Below are 19,398 nucleotides of genomic sequence, written 5' to 3'. Positions count from 1 at the left end.
CCGGGCGCCGCGCCCATCCCGTCCAATCACCGCCAGACAGCTCCTCGCCGCCTGCCAATCAGCGGGACGCCGGCGTGACGCCCTGCGCGGCCACCGTAGCGCCGCTGAGGGAGGGGGGGAAGATGGCGGCGGGTCCGGCGGGCTCCGCTCCTGGCGTGCTATAACCGGTCTTCACACGGCAGGACGGGACGTGGATTGTTCATTTCAGCTGGGTGCACGGTGGTTTCCACAAATCGCCCCTTTCAGGACGCTCCGCGCGATTTTTATGTACGATTTACAACATTATTATAATATTAGTACCTGTATTTGGTGGGTTAGTAATTCACAGACGATTACACACCATCGAGTTACAGCTACCACGCGTGCTCAGGGGAAGGGTCTTCCCCTGGGCGAGGGTCTTCTTGACCTATGGGCATGATTTTTAGTATTCTAACAAAGGTAGTCCAGCTTGGGACACTAAGAATTTTCCCTTTCCCGCCAAGTTGGTTAAACTTCTCAAAATGCGTTAGTACTATCTTCAAGGTCTTTATGCTCGATGTGCCTCCTCGAGAGTGATATGATAACTCCCCCTTAATTAGGAGTTCCTTTCAAGGGTAGAATCCTCATTATTTGTGAGAACATACCTAAGGCCTTTCACCACAAGTTGCTAATAACATTTTCAGGATATGCTTTTGGTAAGAGGTGGAGTTCCCAGTAAAAGACCTCAAAACGGCGATGTCAGACTGGTTTATTGCCGGGTGGGGGGGGAGAGACAACACCGTGACAATGAGCTCACCCTCTGTCCCACACCCTGACGTAGGGCAAGAGCGTTTTGGGTGCAAACCCACAGAGATTTGGCATCATCCTGCGAGGCCGGACACTGTGCAGTCAGAGGGGGCGGCTGCCGGAGCCGCCTTTGCCTTTTTTGCGCTTGGTGTTGGCATTCGGCGGGGTCAAGGCGAGGGCCTGGAGGCGGAATGGCCGGGGCCGGAGCAGGGCGGCCACCTCGTGCCCCGGGGGAGCTGGAAGAGGAGGGGAAGGGGCGGCGGTGGGCACCGGCCCTCACCGGGCACCAAAAACCTGCCGCCTCCTGCGAAAAAATGAAGGTTTACCTTTGTGCCGGGACGGGTCGGGCTGGAGGATGCGGCTGGCGCGCCGGGGTCCAAAGTAGTTGTTGGCGGCCGTCTCGCTGTCGCTGCGGTTCAGCACCAGCTTGTAGCGATCCTTCTCCGGCTGGAAGCGTAAAATGCTGTCAGCGGCGCCGGGCTCTGCGCTAGCCCTCGGGTTATGGCTTAGAAATAGGGCAAAAATGGATAAAATGGGATAGGAATGGGAGGAGAAAGGCAGCGTACCGTGCAGTCTCCGCGCTCAGCCGCGGGGCTGCTTCGGGCAGGCTGGGGCTGCGGCAGGGCTGGAACCGCTGTGGGGAGAGACGGCGTTAAAGGGTCGTCAGCTCCAGAGCAATTAAAGCTCCCCGATCCCCAACACCACTCCGAGCTTAGGGAGATTCCCAAAGGATCCGTACCGCATTTTGCGTTAGATGATGTTAATGTTCAAATTTTCTAGACAAACTTTCTGTAGGTGGAAGATTTTAGGAGCCCAGACATGACCTGCCGAGCCCAGGAGCAGCCTCTCACCTGCGGGCAGGCGGGTTTTTTGAATGACGGGCTCTGGAATTTTCCAGCAGCCCGTTTCCTCATCCCAGACGGATTCGCGCTTGATCTTCTCCAGATTGCTGTAGTTGCAGTCGCGGCGGACGAGGGACTGCACCTGATCCAGCAGCTGCTGGAAGAGCAGCAGGTCTCGCTCCAGGCGGCGGATGGTGCCCAGGTAATCGATCTTTTCCAGCTCAAACTCCGACTGCAGATCTTTGATCTCGGTCTCGGCAGCCCGCAGCTGGGACATAAAACCAAAGTAAATCACTGGGATTATAAAGGAGAGAGCGTTACTGCCAGGACAGGAATTTGTCAGGCAGAGGGATGGAAAGACACAAAGAAAAGCTTCAATATTTGGGAAGATTTCTAATTTATAATTAAGAATTGTCATGAGATTGTGCAGGGAGGTTATTCCACGTCTGTTTTAATGAAAGATTTCTTGCGTTTCCCCAAAGTACCGAGTCTTTGAATGGACCTTAAATTAATCTGACTAGTGTTGTCTGCGTCCAGTGATAACAAACTCTTGGGAGTTCCTAACTTCGATGAAAAAGGTGCAATATTTCTTTGCTAACCTAAACACAGGAATAAAGCAAGTTCTTAACGTGCAGATTTAGGACTGCGCACACGCACACGGATATTTTTTTAATGCTCCTCTGATTCTGCCTCATGAGAGCAAAACAGATTTTCAAGCGTGCCTAAAATTTAAGAGCGTTGCTTTTGTAGTTTGTTTTGGTTCCCCCCCCCCCCCCCCGAAAATTTTTCCCGGCATAATTTCTTCCAGGAGCCCAGGTGTGACAATCGGAGCCGGAGGAAGCTGTGCAGTAGATGGCGCAGGGCAGCAGAGGGAGCCGCATCCTCTCCCACGGCCAGACACCACCCTCCGGCCTCTGCGCTGCACAAGGAGACCGGCCTCTAAAACAGGTGGGGTTTGGGTTTTTAACAACTTAATTCCTCACCCTGAGGGCTGCTGCGTCTGATATTTCATAAAAACGCACGCAAACAAGCTTATAGCGACGAACGCAGGCACGTGTATGAAATATTTGACGCAGGAAGAGTCATTCTCTAAACACACTGCCCTAAAACACCTCCGTAACCATAAAAAACAGGTAAGCAGGGGAGGAGAGAGACGCTCCCTTGGATCTTGAGCGGGGATAGCAGGGAGCTGCTCACCTTTTCCTGCACCTTCTCCAGAAGCTTGCTCTTGGCTCGAACCTCCTCCTGGATGGAGTCGTAGACGTTAAGCAGGACCCAGTCGCTGCTGTCCTCGTTAGATTGCTGCAGGGCAGCCACCAGCTGCATCTTCCGCTCATCCGCGTATTTTTTCCGGCGTTTACGCTTTTCTTTGAGGTCCTTGTTTTTAGCCTGTTCCCCTCCTACCACCTGTCGCTCCAGCATCTGCAGCCTGGAAAAGACAAGCGCGGCACAAAGAACCGTCTGCATGGGCGCAGAGGATCCACGGCCTTACCTGACCGACGTTTGGGAAGACCGTAGAGCTCCGACTATCAAAACGAGCGAGTGTCGCAAATATCCATCCCGACACTAGCAGAGGTGAGCAGACAGACCCTACGGGGGCAGGGGCATCGCTAACTGGCTTTTGCGCATGCAGGGAAGGGGGTGTGAGGTCTCCGAGACCCCCACACCCCACCAACTCATTTCTGGAACATTTCTGAACATCTGCTCCGCGTGCTCCTTTTCTGGAGCATTCCTGGGCAACCCCTGCACATGCTTGGTGATGAGTCCCTGCCTGTAAGGGCGAGCACTTTGAGTCTAAAAGAAAGGAGGACACGCTTTCCCTGCACGTTGGCCACCTGAGGACCACGGCTACAAGCAGAGACCATCACTGGATCCAAGGGTGGTGATATATTTCCTTTTTCTTTCTCCTTTCCTCACATCTCTCTCTCTCCCCTCCTCTCTGTCTGCCTCTGACTTCACTTTTCCAGCACATAAGGGTGATGTCCTTTTTACCAAAATGCTATCTTTTGTAATTCCACTGAGTTTAAGAGTAATATTGTTACAGGTTTTGCCAAGCCTCTATCCATGTAGTTCCGCCGAGTTTAAGTAAATTCGTAATTTGTTTAAAACTTCTGGAGTAATTGTCGTTACTCCGGCTACCGCACAGAGAATTAAAAAATTAACCTTACCCTCACCAACCGAGTGGGACGGGACAAAGACACAGAACAGAAATAGTGATTTCTGACGAGATTTGCTGCCCTGAGTAATCATGGCAAATTCCAATTTCTTTACAGTTCCTGTCATAGATACTCCTGTGGACCCAAGGCAAAGTGCATGTTATTACGAGCACCTTCATCGGCACATATGTCTGGAAATCTGCATTTACACTCACGGAATTATTTCAAAAAACCCCGTTTTGTGGAATTTGTATTTCAATTCTTATTCCTTGCTTTGTAACACTCTCAAAGCAAGCACAAAAGGCACCAAAATTACACAACGAAATATTCTAAGTGGTGGATAAGGGAGTTGTACAGCTGGAAAACACAGTACAAGTTCTTTTTTGGGGCAGTATCAGCCAGGGTTGATGACTTGAGTGACCTCAGTGTTGCTGCATGTGCACTGGCACAGACCCACATTTGAAACCAAGCTGGTCTCATGCCCGCGCTGCACGGCTCCGTACGCTCCGACACGGAAATAAAGCCGTGCTCCAGAGCTGAGTCTGCACGGGGATCTGCAGCAGAGCAGATAGCTCAGCTTGGCCAGCGCTGCCTCAAATTGGAGAAAATCCCACTGCTGATAAAACCTCTGCTGATAATAGCCTCTTAATTATCTTCAAACCCATCCGAAAGAGCTCGTTCTCCACCAGAGATGACCTACTATTCTACTGTACTGCACTTGCCAAGTAGCCTTCGGTTTCCTTTGCTTAATGCGTGCTTGAATCCTTGCTCTGCTGAGTGAGTATCAGAGATCTCGCAGCCGTCCTGATGCGTAAAGCCTTTCACAGGCGGCTTTGAAAATCCCCATGCCTGCGGAACCAAACCCTCCTGCCTCATCTGCAGAGAACTTTGATTTTAACGACGTAATTGGAAGAGCATTTTTCGCTTGTTTGTCACAAAAAGGACCGCTGCAGTAGGACTACTAAGATTTGATATATAGTCAAAACGAAGGGTTTCTTTGGAGACCTCTCCGTTAATAGACAGAACTGCCCCCAAATTACACTGCTATTCGAGATCTTAATCGCTCCTTTTTCAGCTGGGAGAGGCCCAACAGAACGAGCACGCGCCACAGGAGCTCACAGCAAAGCTGAAAGATGGTTAAAAAACCACAAGACTTTGCAGAATCAAACTCCATCGTCCACAATATATGTTACGTTAAGCGTTCCTAATTTTAATATACTTCCATGCAACAGAGTGAGGGAGAGAAATCAGCAGAATTTGCTTAGAGTGTGTATTTCTAAAACAGCATTAAACCCCCATTATTATTTCATTATATACAGTGTGTTGTACTTGGACTAAAGGAATTCTCTCAAGATGTCTCCTGCCTGGAAGAAAACCTTCCAGACAGGATGCCTCCGAGATAGGCCAAGCGTGACTGCACTCCTCACGTCCCAGCCCTCTGCTCCAGACCCTGGGTCTAATGCTGCCCCTAAAATGTGATTTTTGGGAAATTTTGGTGGCAGTTACAGCTGATGTCTTGCAAACATTGTCAGATGTGTGAGTTAGAGGCAAAAGTGAGCTCAGTCACATAGGAGAGTCGTGGAGGATGCACTCTATTCCATCTACGTGTGCAGCGAGCAGCAGGAAGGCCGGCTACCTTACTTGTACTGATAGGAGAGGGATCTAAGTGCCCTTCAAAAACCTCTTTTAAGAGGACGAGGAGGCCGCCTCCAAGCTATTTGGGCACTTAAGCTCTGTCAGCGACAGCCAGACTCAACTCTATAAACTTCTTCTAAATTACACCTGCAAAAAGCCAGAGAAGGAGAAGATTTCCCTGCCTACAGATCGAGGCAGGATTTGTTATCAGGAAAGCACGCTTTTTTTGCATCCACATCTGCCGACACAAACCTCTCCAGATTTTTCCTCTCATAATTCTGGCACTTGGCCTCACCGAACGCCACAGCTAACAGCTATTCATCTGCCCAAATAGGACAAAGTTAATTTGGGGGTAAAGAATACGCGCCTGCCTAGTTTTGTGCTGCGCTGAACTGAGGGCTGAAGCTCGATGGTTGTAAGGTGATGGAAGAACAAAGTTGTTTCGTGCCTGTGTGTGTTGTAAGCAGTGCCCAGGAGGCAGGGAGCAGGAGCGGCGCAGTCACTGACCTGGCGAGCACCTGCTGCTGCTCTGCAGGCAATGAAGTCCCCTCAGCAGGGACGGCCACCTCTGCTCCAGCGCTCCCCCGGCTCGCACCGCCAGCGTCTGGGAAAGCCCGAGGCGCTCCTGGGGCCTGAGGAGAAGAGGAAACCAAAAGCTGCGGCTCTGAAAAGACACAGTGTGAGTACCGGGACAGATGAAGCACAACTCTACCCACTTGGGTTTATTCAACCTGGGGGGAGAGAAGTAGCCTGAAGGGTACCTGCGCTGATGTTGGTTCTTCATCTGCTGCAGCAACAGAGTCTTCAGGCAAAGGTGTCTCGTCAGGAGTAGTTTCAGTCCTCGTGGCAGCTGAAGAGTAAAAGAGGAAACACTCACAACGTCAGCAACGAGCTCTGCAAAACTAGAGCATGAATCTGTGGAAACATGACAGAAAATCTTCACCAAAAGCTACGAAGTCTGTGTCTGGAAGGAAAAGGTCTGTTATCAAAGATGCAGAGGGTATATCAGGTGAGGAATGCAGATTTTACAGGGCTGGGAGAGCCTGGGTCCTCGTGTTCGCACACAAATAATTTGTTTCAGAGGCTGGGGGTGCACATTTGTAATCAGGGGAAAAAAAAAAAAGAACCTCTTGCCTTAGAAAGTGATAGCATCAAAAATGAAGAATATAGGTTCAAGAATTAATATTGGGCAACAAGTGCTGTACAAGCACATTGCAAAACATGCTCTGGGGCACCGTGGAAGTATAAATGAGAAGCGGTAATGAGGATAGCTGGCAACAATTTATAGGTGTGTGAGAAGAATATCCATCCTCCAGCAAAGCGATGGTGGTGATAATCCACCGGGAGCCCCAGGGCTGCATCGCATTTGCATGCGCTGGAAGAGACTGCGGCAGCCACCCTCGTCTTGGGCGTGTGAGTTGTGCAAAGCCAATCGGATCAAGACAGAGCAGCGCCTGCCGAGACCAGTCATCTCCGCAGCTCCATCCTCTGCTCGAGAGAAACGCTGCCCAAAGTCAGAAGAAACTCAACGGCTACGTGGGCAAAAAATGACATTTCATCGCCTCAAGGCTTATAGGGTAGGGCTCGGCTGGTCCTGATAGGGAAAAGAATCCAGGGAAATAGGACACAGCTGGCAAAGGCAGTCTCATGAGTGGCTCAGGAGAGCCAGAGTTACTGCTCCTGCTGTGGAAAAGGGAGGGTTGAGAGCAGGCGCTGCTGTTGCTGCCAGGCAGCGCTTGCTGCAGTAGCAGTCGCTGCCACTTTAAAGGTTGCAGTGGCTGCAACAAACCTGACTTTGCAAAAAACAGTCCGTGTCTGCTCGTGCCTAAAGCATCAGGGCGCCCTCAGCCTGTGCGGCACACCCTTCACCTGCCTCGTCCACACCTGCTTCCTTCCTGAGGTTCTCCTCGAGAGCAGACAGCTTGAGATCGTAGTGATTCCTCAGGCGACTGATGTCCTCTTCGAGGCGGGCACGGGACGCCTGTTCCGCTTCGTAGCTGGCCTTTAGTTGGGTCAGCCTCTCTTCGTACTCCTGAAAAGCACAGCAGACAGCCTGACGCGACAGCCCCGCTCCTGACTCTACACAAGGTCACATCTAGGTCCATTCTAGGTCACATCTTATGTCTACCCCGATAAAACCTTACCATCCTGTATTCGTTGTCTTTTTCTGTGATTTAAGTCGACACAGTATTGATGGAAGGTGACTAGTTAACCCCAGAAACCGCTATCTTGGGCGGATGCATTGCCCTGGGAGGAGCTTTGTAAAGAGCAAGGAGAGAGTTTCATTTCCTTCTGGGCCCAACTCCTCATTCTTCCTCCTGGCTCCATATCCCCTCTTTATCTTCATCCTGCTCCATACTGCTCCTAACATCTTTGCCTACTGCTTTCCTCCCACCTACTTCTCCCTCCTCTGACAGGAGGAGGAACCTTAACTTTCACATGTAGTTTCCCCTTCCTGCTATATGTACGTCAAAACTTCTTCTTGCGGATCCGTTCCAATTCATCTCCAGAGTGGTGGGAACAATGCTGAGAGAAAGCGACATTGTAAATAAAACTTCTATCAACACGCATTCTGTCCACAGGAGAAGCCCAATGACCAAAAAATAGGAAGAGAAGTGTTCTGAAAAGGCTGAACCACACAGCCCTACACCATGTTTGTAATGATTATTATAAAAACCCACAAGCTTTAGTCAAAGACACTACGGGATACCCCCTCCTGACTTACTTCTCTCATCAGCTGCTTCTCTGCTTCAAGATCTAACTGGGGTTTGAGGGGAGCTGGCTTTGCTGCCAGGCGAGCAGTCTCAGCAGGTAGAAGCCCTGCAAAGCAAAGCAGAAATAAGAATCACTCACAATTACTGGGTGGGATGCCTGGAGAATGCCTGGAAAGAGAACAAAGAACCTGGCTGCCAGCGAAGAACATCGCAATCTGTGCGCTCCTCTGAAGTGTGCTTGTGTGCCAGCATCTGGGCTGCCAAAACGCCCACTGGCCTGGGACTCCATAGGTGTGGGGAGAGGAGTCAGCGCTGAGCAGAGGGGGAGAGGTTTAACCTTTGGGTATATGAAAGCAAATATAAATCTAATCTCTTTCACAGAATAACAGGAGACTTGTTTCCAGGACTATGCTAACTGATTTGGTAGATAAAAGACACTGGGAAGGAGACGAAAGGTGCAAGGAAATTGCCTCCTTTCTTCACAGCTGTTTCTGGGAGGTGTCAGAAAAAAAGAAAAAAACTTACAGCCTTATTTCTCTGCTGAAACTTGCCCTTTTTTAGGGAATAGTTCTCAAAAGGTGATCAGCTCCCTAAAGATTGCTCTTACCCACTGGTTCCCACATTTGCCATTCCTACTTCCCAGCAAAGAGCTTCCACCAGCAGGGCAAAACTTTTCTTCTGGTGTCAAAAATTCACAGTGTAGTAGAACAGGGGCTGAATGCTAAATTTGAAAACATATATATATTTTTTTTTTAATAAAGAATTTTATACTTTTATGTCTTTTGCAACTCATTTTTGCTCTGCCAGCCAAAACCTCTCTACCGTGACTGACCAAATTCTAGCCAAAATGACCAAGAAGAGCTGAGGATTTTAACCACAACTGCATTTTCTAACAGAATTTGTCATTATTGAAAATACCGGGTAACTGAGATGGTCTTTACTGATGGAATAAGGTCAATTGGACAACAGTGAAGGAAAAGTCCATTACCAGAATGGAGAACTCTTCCTCCAACAGGCAAGGGAAAGGTTGAGGTGAAATCCAGCAAGCATTTTACGTGTAAAAACCACATTTTTCTGTCAAAACATCTCTCCAGCCAGTAAGGGCTCTCCTACCTGACAAGTTATTCGTGCTCATCTGTTCAGCTAGAATGGCCTTCAGCTTCTTAATCTCCTCCTGATACTCCCTCAGCAGAGCATCCTTGGGGTCCTCGTTGATACAGGGCTTGTTCTTGATGTTTTTCGCTCGATTAGCATAGCGCAAAGTACTGAGGCTTTCATCATAGTTGTTATCAGCCGGAGATAAGCAAGCTACCATCAGTGTCTTGGTATTCCCTCCGAGGGAATCTTGCAGCAGCCTGGTCAGCTTTGAGTCTCGGTAGGGGATGTGTTTACACCTGCCATCGACTAGGGCCGAGATGACGTTGCCCAGAGCTGAGAGGGACAGGTTGATTTTGGTGGCCTCTTTGAGCCGGTCCCCCGTGGCTCCAGTTTTTGACTGTCTCTCGCTTCCTGCCAGATCCACTAAATTGAGTTTTGCGGCCCTAAGGTGGTCCTGCCCTCGCTCATCTGCAAGAAAATAATTCCGTGTTAGTCTCTTCTTAAGATGAAGCATCTTAACAGTCAAGAAACAGGACTTTCTTGGCATTACGTTCCAGTTCAAGCCCTGTTCTTTGTCTGCATTTGGGCCCTGACTCCCTTAAGTAAATAAATACCTACTTAATCTTACAACTACATGTTTTAGCGCCTTCCTGAACGAGATCCTGCACAGTAAAAATTCATGCCTGTTCTTAGTCTCCCAGTGAGCTCTGAACACACACACACACACACCATCCGCATATTTCCACAGCGTTTAGCATTTCATGCAAAGCCCACTGCAATTAACACAGTCAGACCATGAGTTTATACAACTTTTTTCCTCCTCAGATTGTTTCATGAAGTTAAACAATGTCTGACAATTGGAGCGAAACAAGGGGAGAAGCATGAAACAAGGAATCAACAGGCAGCAACTGGAGCAGGGATAGTTGGAGAGCACAGGCAAAAGAACAGGCTCCTACGCGATGTGGAGGGACAGGCAGGAAGGTGACCCTACAGACTACCGTGGAAAGGCTGGAATAGACACTACGTTGGGAAACGGTTTTTCCATGAACTCCCAAACTACAGCTTTTCTCAAGACTGGAATCCATCCTACCCTAATCAATGGATGTACTGAAGAAGTTTCTTGCTGTGCTTCAAAAGACAAAGCACATCCTGTCAGATACCATCAAGGACCACCATCTGGTTTTCTGTCCCGAGACAGCTCGAATGTTCCAGAAGCCCAGCAGATCTCCCCTCTCTCCCAGATAGCTGTAAAACTGCGCTGTGATTCAGCACGCAGGCATGCTCAGCGGCATCTGTTCCTCCTCAACTCGTGACATTCTCAGCGAGAAAGTAAAATGGAGGCACGCAAGAAACAGGAAAACGGCAAGAAATCAGGACTGAGCTGGGCCCGAACCACCTGGATGAGGAACTGGATCTCAGCGAGTGAGGAGTCAGACCCAGTGAGCTGGAGCCATTCCCATCATAATGCTCTAAGGCAAGAGAAGATGTGAGCTGAAGTTAACAGCTCCCCAGCTACCGGGAAGCACACCTCACGCATGTAATATCTGCTTCCTGACCTGCATTTTGAGGCCAGATTAACGTGGTGATGCAAATTCCCTCTGACTGAGAGAAAACACACCCAGTTGTTTTAGGAACCCCTCGGGTTTTCTGGCTACTTAACTTTCCCAGCCTCATGCAGAGCAAAGAGTTGGACGCACGCTCCCAAATCACAGGCTACTGTCCTCAGCGCTGGACCACACTCTTGGATGCCCATGTCTCAGTCATCCCTCACGATTACAATCCAAGTTCAAGGGAAGAGCTCCTTTAGCGCTCCAAGCAAAAAGAGCATCAGGATTTTAACCAAGTCCGCCCTTTTCCAGACAGCCTTCTAGAAAACCTAGCCTTGAATTTAGACAGAGTTAAGATTTATGGCTGTGGACAATATCTAAACACGAGTAATAAATAACCCGATGCACGGGGGAAAGTCAAAAGTTCACAGGTAAACACCAAAAAAAATCTAAAATCTGTTGCCCCAGGATATTTCCCCAGTTACAGCAACAGATTGTTAACCGTGGAACTTAACGTTTGCTGCCGAGCAAAGTTGTTGCTTTACTCCAGATCTTACTGGTGTGTCAAGACATGGGAGAATTGGGAAAAAAAACCCCACCAGACAGAGCTTAAATAGAGCACCCTCTCACTACCCTTTCTGAGTGCTGGACAGTCACAAAAAGTAGTTTTTCTAACCCTTTCCCTCCTTCCCCCAGTTTATGTAAACACTGTCGGGCAATTAAAAAGTTGTTTTGGTTCCTGCCAGTCTTTTTACCCACAGAGGCTGGTTGTTTCCATCTTGGAGCTTAGCGGTTTAGTTTCCATGGTGTAACGAGGTCCCCAGACTCTTGCTAACATGCCCGCAGCAGCCCAAAAATCTTGCCCACCTAATTCTTGTACAGCCCATCAGCCAGTTCTGGTGGCACTGGCCAAATCTACGACATCCTTCGCATTAACAAATCAATCCCTAAGCATAATATAAAGGAATAAAACATCTGTGACTCTAAATACTGTAAAAACACTGACGGTAACTTGTGCATTTCATACATCTGCAGCCAGAGAGGCGGTATTTGCCATAATTCTTGAATCTGTTACTTTAAAAAAAAAAAAAAAAAAAGAGTAATTTTATTCCACATAATTGCAAAGAAATCCTTTAAAATATTAACTGCCTGTAAATTATAATTTAACTACAGGCTCAACTGGAAAATGCGTTTGAACTTCCCCATGCACCTCTTCTTGAAGCCTAGAGATGACAAGATAAATACCAACTTCATTAACTCTTTCAACTAATGATTACCCTAGTAGAACCATCCAGTTACAGGGATTGTGCCAGAACCCTCAGCTTTCTCCTCAAATATTCCAGCTGTCTTCTATTTAACTGCCAAAGCCGCAAGTTTCCCCACCTGCCATCCTGTTCTGTGTAACAAGTTTTCAAAGCTTTAAATCAGAGACATGGTTGCAGGCTAGATTAAGAGCCCTGCACCCATCTGGAACACAAAAGAGGAGAGTAAATACTCTTTTTCCTTGTTAGGATTAAAGTTGGGATTTTACAGACCCATGTAATGCAAGGATTAGCATCCCCCAACTGTGCTAATTGAGAAATTCCCCAAATCCTCCACACACCCCATTTTGGATAGTGAGGTACTGTCACCAACATCTGGAACGACAATTTAGGAAGACATTGTGTAACTTTCCCCGTGACTGAAACAGCTGAAGAAAACGAAGCCAAGTTGTTCACAGCCTCAGCCGGGGTCAAGGACTAGACAGAATATAGGAGACTAATTCCTTTCTCAGTCCCAGAAAAAACCCTTTTGACGTCCGTGTTCAGGCCCAGCGAAGCAGCTTTATCAGCTACAGAAACGCTAATGGAAATGAGATGCTCGAGAAAGGAAAATCAGTCATTCAAATATTAGTAAGGGATTATTTTTTTCCATCTTAAACCCCAGATTAGCTGTTTGCTTAAAAGATGTGTCCCGTGATTAAGTTCAGTGAAGGAATCGTTGGATGAAGTGATCTGACTTGCATTGTGAAGGAGGTCAGACGAGCCAGATAACGACAGAAGTTTCTCCAGGCTGTACAATGTACGAACTCCAAGCCATTGTATGGGCTGGAAGATTTAGCACCCTTTGCTGGAAATAAAGGTTTAAGAAGATAAAGAAATGAAAGGAGAATTAAATATGTTGCCAGTCTGAGTGTCAGACTTCTCTCTCCCAAGGGGGAATTTAGGGGGGGGAAAAAGAAAAAAAAAAAAAAAGACTTTGAGTGCTGAGCCATTTCATGCTGTGAAGAATGCCCATGTCAGGGCACAATTCTGATCCCTACTGCACCTAAAATCGTTTAGGGTCTTCAGTCTTGCTGTGGGGTGACTGGTGACACGCAAATTCCACGCTCTTCTAGGCCCAGGCCTAACGCAGGACATCCAGCTACTTACCTACGGTGTAGATTTCCATATTGACAGTAAAGATGGAGTGGGAGCGGGAAGAGTCCTTATTCATGAGGGTGTAACCCACTGCTCGGTTTCCCCAGCCTGTCTCCATGATCCGCTCGCACTGGACCACGCTCTGCACGGTGTGCAGGGAGAGCCCCTTCACGTACACCCCTTTCTCTGGGTGCTCCTTCAGCTGCAAACAGGGATAAGGCAACACAGGTTAGAAACAAGACGCCCCGAGACTGCGGGAAGGCGCGCTGGGAACTGGTCAGAAGCTCGAGGGCTACGGAGTTTTGCACGTGGAGAAATTAAACCGCAGTACGGCAAAACACATATCCGGCTGCCACCAAAAAGCCTTCGTATTTCTGAAGGAGGAATAAAATCACCCAAAAAGAAGGAACCACCTTCATGGCTCCGCAGACAAAAAGAATTAAAGTTAAAAGTTTGCTGATTGATTCAGACATCTCCCAGGCCACAAGAAACCTGCGCTGAGCCGCCTTCTACCTCCCCTATTATTAAGCCGCAGATTTTAAAAAAAGAACTGAAATGTTTTTCACCCATTATGGCAAAGGCTCTAATATCTCTTCAGTCATAGGGAGCTTTTTTAAAATCAAAGCACAAATTCAATAGTCACAGATATTGTTACCGGTGCTTTGCTGAACCCCTCCGCTCTCAGAGGGCGTCTTGATCTCACTGACAAAATTCCCAAAGTCACACCTCTCACGCACAGGCGGACTATAACGATTTTTCTCCAGATTAGTTCATTTTTAAGATGCTCTAAAATCATATTCAGGCACCCGGATAGAAACAGTGTGAAATACCTAACAGCACCTTTTCAGCAATTATCAATCATGCAGAAGAAAAATTTCATACCGCATGCTAATAAACAATTTAAATGTTCGAAATCCTGAATGATCCATCAAACCTACATAAAAAATACAAAACAATCAAGAGATCCCTGCACTCCTACACCAGCTCCCTCTGAAGCTCTCTCCGCACTGGGAATTTTAAACGAGCTGAATTCATTTGCAACAGCAATGTTACGCCCCACAGCTGCTGAGTTCATAACCAAAGCTCTATCTTTATCGTGTCAGCTGGGATATCAAGATATGGTTGTCATGACTCGGTGTCACGGAGTGACAGGCACTGTGTTTGGCAGTGTGACTTCCAAAGAAGATCTTTAGATACTTTAGTGATGCACACCCCACAAGAAGTAATGTAAAATAGAGCATTTGCTGTAAAAAAATCTGCACAGAACAGAGCAGAAGTGGCTGAAAACGGAACGGGGCAGGATTTTAGCCTTGTTCTAATGCCATCACTGCCCAGGATGAATCCAGTTACAGAATCGCAGCCAGACGGTTCAGACACTGTGACTTTTGCCTGTGCTACAGATGAACCCCAGCTGTGCTACAGAAGAACCACGGTTGGCCCGGCTGTATTTGAGGGTGCTGCAGAGTCCCCGAAGAACACACAACCGAGGACATGGCTGTTGTTTAACTCCACGACAGACTGACGGGGGCATTTTCCTTGCAGAGCTCCATAAAACCTGCTCTTCACAGGGTTTCACACCTGGGGAAGTGATTGTGGGCTTCAGAGTCACCAAAGTCACTCATGTTGAAAGGCAAAAGAACAAATAAGAAATGGGATTTTGGAGGAGAACTAGGGGACACAGAAGAAAGCAGTGGGTCAGCCCAGGCTTTCTGTCTCCCCAGGACATGACTCCCTTAATTACTTGGTGGAGGCAGCAACAGGCGGCGGCTGTCACCAGTGTGATGGTGTTACCCTGGAAACTGTTCTGCCCAACTCCTGCCCTCCCAGTGCCAACTGCAGTCGTCATGGAAACCGGTGTCACTGCTGATGTGGAACAAAAGATGGGAAACTGCAGCAAGCGCCTTCCCAAACGGCGAGTCTCCTTCTCCCACCCTCCCTCACCGCACGGGCGAAGCACGCTTGGAACGCGGAACGGAGAGGGTTTTGCCTCCCTGAAAGCCAGGAGCCTGTTAAAAAACCACATCTGCCCCATAAGACAGTTTGGGTCCGTCCCTATCTCGGCACGTCTGTGCGGCAGATGGTGCTAGTGCCTCGGTTTTCTTCAGAAGGGCAGTCCTGCAGGGAAGTAAATTAGGACAGGAGATTTGCAGCTTCCCCCAGGCATACAAGCAAAAAGATCTGCAAAGCCACCAAAAGGTAAATTTTATAAAAATCAGCCCCTTGATTAGGATTTCAGGAAAGTTGACCCTCCTGCATGCCTGGAAACTGCCCGCCTTCCCCGTGCGTTCCCATGGGGAGTAATATCTGCTGTGTCCCCTCAAAAAAGGACCAGCCTTTTTTGTTTTAGACAGATAATGAGATCATCCACAGCTACACTGGATCAGATTAAACATTTATAAGGCACAGAATCCTCCTGCTTTAGAGACAGCCATGAGATGAAAAGGATTATGAAGAAGTTGCCCCACGAGCACTTTATTCCATCCTTGTCTGGTAATGATTTTCACGCAGCTTCTGCTAAGCCACCGGCCACTATCAAGCAGGATGCACAGCACTGGATCCTGTTCCTTCTGCCGCAAAACTTCCACTAAAGTCCCTCAAAATCTTCTCGGGAGGAGATTTTCATCATTGTATTTTCATATTCTGGCGTTCTGCTTCTGACAAAGCGTATTATTGCACTTTGGCGAAACATTCATGGCAACACTTATCTGAGCAAATTAAAGCACTTCCCAATTAAGACACATTGACTCCACCTCACCTCCAACTTCTGCTTGGTGTCAGCTCCAAGAAGGTCTCGTATGTCTTCATTGTAAATCTCCAGGTAGGAAGCTCTCACCAAGAACTTGGCATTTTCAGCACACTGCATAAAAACAGGAATGATTTTTGGGTAAGGTTCTCAAAATGAAGGCACGTAGGCAGCCCACGTAGATCCTCAGTGCCAGCTGGGTGCCCACCTCCCTTCAGCACTTCATCAAATCTCCCCTGGCATTTCATTCCCAGGTGTAACCACTCGACACACTCACCATAGGGACTTTCAGTCCTTAAACATCTCAAGTGCGAGTCCATAAAGTCAGCAGAGATGAGGGCGCAGTTCACCTGGCTATATTTGGGCCTCAGCTTTAGGGTGAGAGGCAGCATACCCAAGAGCCCGGCGCCCTTCTTGCTCCCGAGTGCGATCGGCACTCACTCCTTGGGGTATGATACAAAAATCATCTGTCTCGATATCACACCATCTTACAGCAGAATCTCTCTCGCATCCTTACACACCTACCTGTACGCTCTCAAAAATGTGTTCAAATGCCCTGGGTATTATGCCTTTCTGCGTAGAAGGATCCACGATTCCCTGCATGGTGAATGACTTCCCGCTGCCAGTCTGGCCATAGGCAAATATGGTGCCGTTGTAGCCTTCGGTGACACCCTGGAAACGGAGGAAAACTAAATAAAATAGCCGTTAGCTTCACCCTTTGCATAATTGGAAATGCATTGTCCAGAATCCATCCCACCTTGTAAAAGGTATTTTAAAGGAAGAGCTAGAAGTAAACTTCAAACAACTACTTGATCTTCATACGCCCTCAGAGTATAATAATAAAAAAATGCATTCTGCTAGTATGTAAATTGGCACTTTTCTCTCAAAAATGGAAAACTTGAAGAAAGGCAGGTATTGAAAAGAGGAAGGGCAGTTGACAACACTTAGCAGACCAGAATGTTTTTGCCATAGGGCAGAAAATCTTACGAAACCCACAGGGACAACTAGAATGTCAGCTGATTGTAGGGTAGCCAAAGGGATGGTCTCTAGCTTAGAATCATCTTCTCTTGAAAAGCTGGCTGAAAGAAGGACTTACTTTCATTTTTTTCATTTTTTTCCTGTTTCAGAGAAGCGCGGTAGGAACAAAAGATACTTGGATTTCTTAAGGTTGAAATAAAAGGAAAATAAATAATCTATTAGCCCAATGATCTACTGTTCCAGACCCTGGTCGTTCTCCTGATCAGGAACTTCCATCTTAAATTTATCACTGGCCATTTTATCCCTGTTTCTTCTTCTAACAAAACTGGGCATTTGGGGGGGCTTAGGGTTTTTTTTGCTTAACTGTTTCCTTTCCCACTTCATCTGTTTACCACACTGGTGTGTTAACAGGCATCAAACATATCCCCTCTCATTTTGCTATTCTAAAACAGGCTGAGGTTCCCTATCTTTAAAGTTTCTCACTTGATAGTAAAAAGTCCCTAAAATCATCAGGAGTCTTGTTTGTCCCCCTTCCCCTCCCTCACATCACTTGCCACCGCAGTTTCTTTCCAGCTACCCTCTCAAGGGCCCGGGAGGGTTTCATCTTTCATATAAACATCCGCCTAAACCAATTAAATGTAATTCTATCCTCAGTGCCCTGCTGGCTGCTGAAAATGTTCTTTTTTCTTCCCAATTTCCCGGCCTACTGCTGGAACGCTGTTTTGCCTTCCTCTGCACGCTGAGGTTGCAGCTCAACCTCTCGGAGAAGTGGACGGGGCTGTTTCTGTCCGTAAATCAGTTCCACTTAGGGATCACCTGCCCACGTAGAACTCCTGAGCCCACGTCCCGAGCTACGTGTTGGCTGCGTCTGCCTTGCTTGGGGCACCACTCACCTCCACCAGCGGGTAGGCGATCTCGTTGTAGATCTGCTCCGTGTTGTGCTCTTGGTAGTAGGCCCCGTCGAAGGTGAACTGCTTGGGGGGCTCGCCGGCGGCGGCGGGGTTTTGGAGGAAGCACTGGCCGCGCGCGCTCTCCATGCTGACGACCGCCTTGCAGCCGAGAGCCTTCTCACGCTCGTTCATGGGCCGGCAGCGCACGATCACCTTCACCGCCTCCGAGGCCATGTTTCAAGGCCCAGCTCAACCCCACACTCGGTGGGCTCACTCAGAGGGGCTGGGGGGACATCGGGGCCTGAGTAGGCCTGTGGGAAGGCTGGGGCAAGCCTGACCCCGGAGCCTGCGCCCCTCGGTGGGGTGGAGCCCTCACCGCTTGCTGGGGGCACCGAGGGGAAGGGGCCTCCCGCAACCTGGCGCGAGGAACGGGGGCCGCGAATGGCTGCGGGAGAAGGGGAGACTAAGGAGGAGAAAAGCTTGGGAGGGATGAAGGGAAAGGGGAAGGCTTGGAATAAGTCTGAGGGGGAACCAGGGCAGGCCGGCCGGAGGACACCCGAGGGGAGGCTGCGGGCGGGAAAGCCTGAGGTAACGCTGGGGAAGCCGGGACAAGCCCAAGGGGGCCCGCGCGAGGGGAAACCTGAGGTAAACCCGTAGGTGCGGGGCAAGCCCGAGGGCGCGGAGGGGAAGGGAAGGGAAGGGGAGGGGAGGGGAGGCGAGGCGAGGCGAGGCGAGGCGAGCTGCGTGGAGACGCCGGGAGCCGAGGAGCGCCCGGTCCGGCGGGAAGCACCCGCCGCCCCGGCGCGTGCGCGGAGCGAACACACGCCGTTGCCGCGGCGACGGGGCCGCGTTGGCGCGAGGCCCCGCCCCCTCGCCCCATCCCCTCGGGCCGCGCGACCGCGCGCGTGCAAGAGCCGGGGCGGGGGGCACGAGGGCCTGCGCGTGCGACGGGTGCGCTGTGCGCGAGCGTGAGACCCGCGCGTGCAACGGGGGCACCGTGCGCGAGCGTGAGCTCTGAGTGTGTAACAGGGGCACAGTGCGCGAGTGTGAGCTCTGAGTGTGCAACGGGGGCACAGCGCGCGAGTGTGAGCTCTGAGTGTGCAACAGGGGCACAGCGCGCGAGTGTGAGCTCTGAGTGTGCAACAGGGGCACAGTGTGCGAGTGAGCTCTGAGTGTGCAACGGGGGCACCGTGCGCGACTGTGAGCTCTGAGTGTGCAACGGGGGCACAGCGCGCGAGTGTGAGCTCTGAGTGTGCAACAGGGGCACAGCGCGCGAGTGTGAGCTCTGAGTGTGCAACAGGGGCACAGTGTGCGAGTGTGAGCTCTGAGTGTGTAACAGGGGCACCGTGCGCGAGTGTGAGCCCTGAGTGTGCAACGGGGGCACAGCGCGCGAGTGTGAGCTCTGAGTGTGCAACAGGGGCACAGTGTGCGAGTGTGAGCTCTGAGTGTGGAACGGGGGCACCGTGCGCGACTGTGAGCTCTGAGTGTGCAACGGGGGCACAGTGTGCGAGTGTGAGCTCTGAGTGTGCAACGGGGGCACAGCACACGAGTGTGAGCTCTGAGTGTGCAACGGGGGCACAGTGTGCGAGTGTGAGCTCTGAGTGTGCAACGGGGGCACCGTGCGCAAGTGT

The 19,398-nt window shown here is 49.6% G+C and overlaps 1 protein-coding gene and 1 long non-coding RNA gene across 3 annotated transcripts; one reads left to right on the top strand and one right to left on the bottom strand.

The window, feature by feature from the left end:
• The first annotated feature begins 3 nt into the window (after window positions 1-3).
• LOC141732161 (uncharacterized) lies at window positions 4-3,711 on the top strand. 2 transcript variants are annotated; one of them, XR_012583972.1, is made up of 4 exons: window positions 4-267; window positions 1,711-1,809; window positions 2,416-2,555; window positions 3,027-3,711. It is a non-coding gene; the product is annotated as an uncharacterized LOC141732161 (long non-coding RNA). The 2 variants fall into 2 exon arrangements; XR_012583971.1 differs by having other exon boundaries at window positions 2,741-3,711.
• Window positions 510-18,605, bottom strand: KIF17 (kinesin family member 17). The gene is made up of 14 exons (XM_074560586.1): window positions 17,771-18,605; window positions 16,425-16,571; window positions 15,912-16,013; window positions 13,169-13,358; window positions 9,226-9,678; window positions 8,124-8,218; window positions 7,283-7,430; window positions 6,160-6,248; window positions 5,906-6,030; window positions 2,805-3,036; window positions 1,617-1,875; window positions 1,332-1,399; window positions 1,092-1,212; window positions 510-1,001 (listed from the first exon to the last, which is right to left on the bottom strand). The coding sequence occupies exons 1-14, from the start codon at window positions 17,999-18,001 to the stop codon at window positions 868-870; spliced, it is 2,394 nt and encodes a 797-aa protein (XP_074416687.1). The 5' UTR covers window positions 18,002-18,605; the 3' UTR covers window positions 510-867.
• Between the last annotated feature and the right edge of the window lie 793 nt (window positions 18,606-19,398).

The sequence above is a fragment of the Larus michahellis genome, chromosome 16 (genome assembly GCF_964199755.1).
Source record: "Larus michahellis chromosome 16, bLarMic1.1, whole genome shotgun sequence".
NCBI lineage: Eukaryota > Metazoa > Chordata > Aves > Charadriiformes > Laridae > Larus > Larus michahellis.
This window is presented reverse-complemented; position numbering and strand designations above follow the sequence as displayed.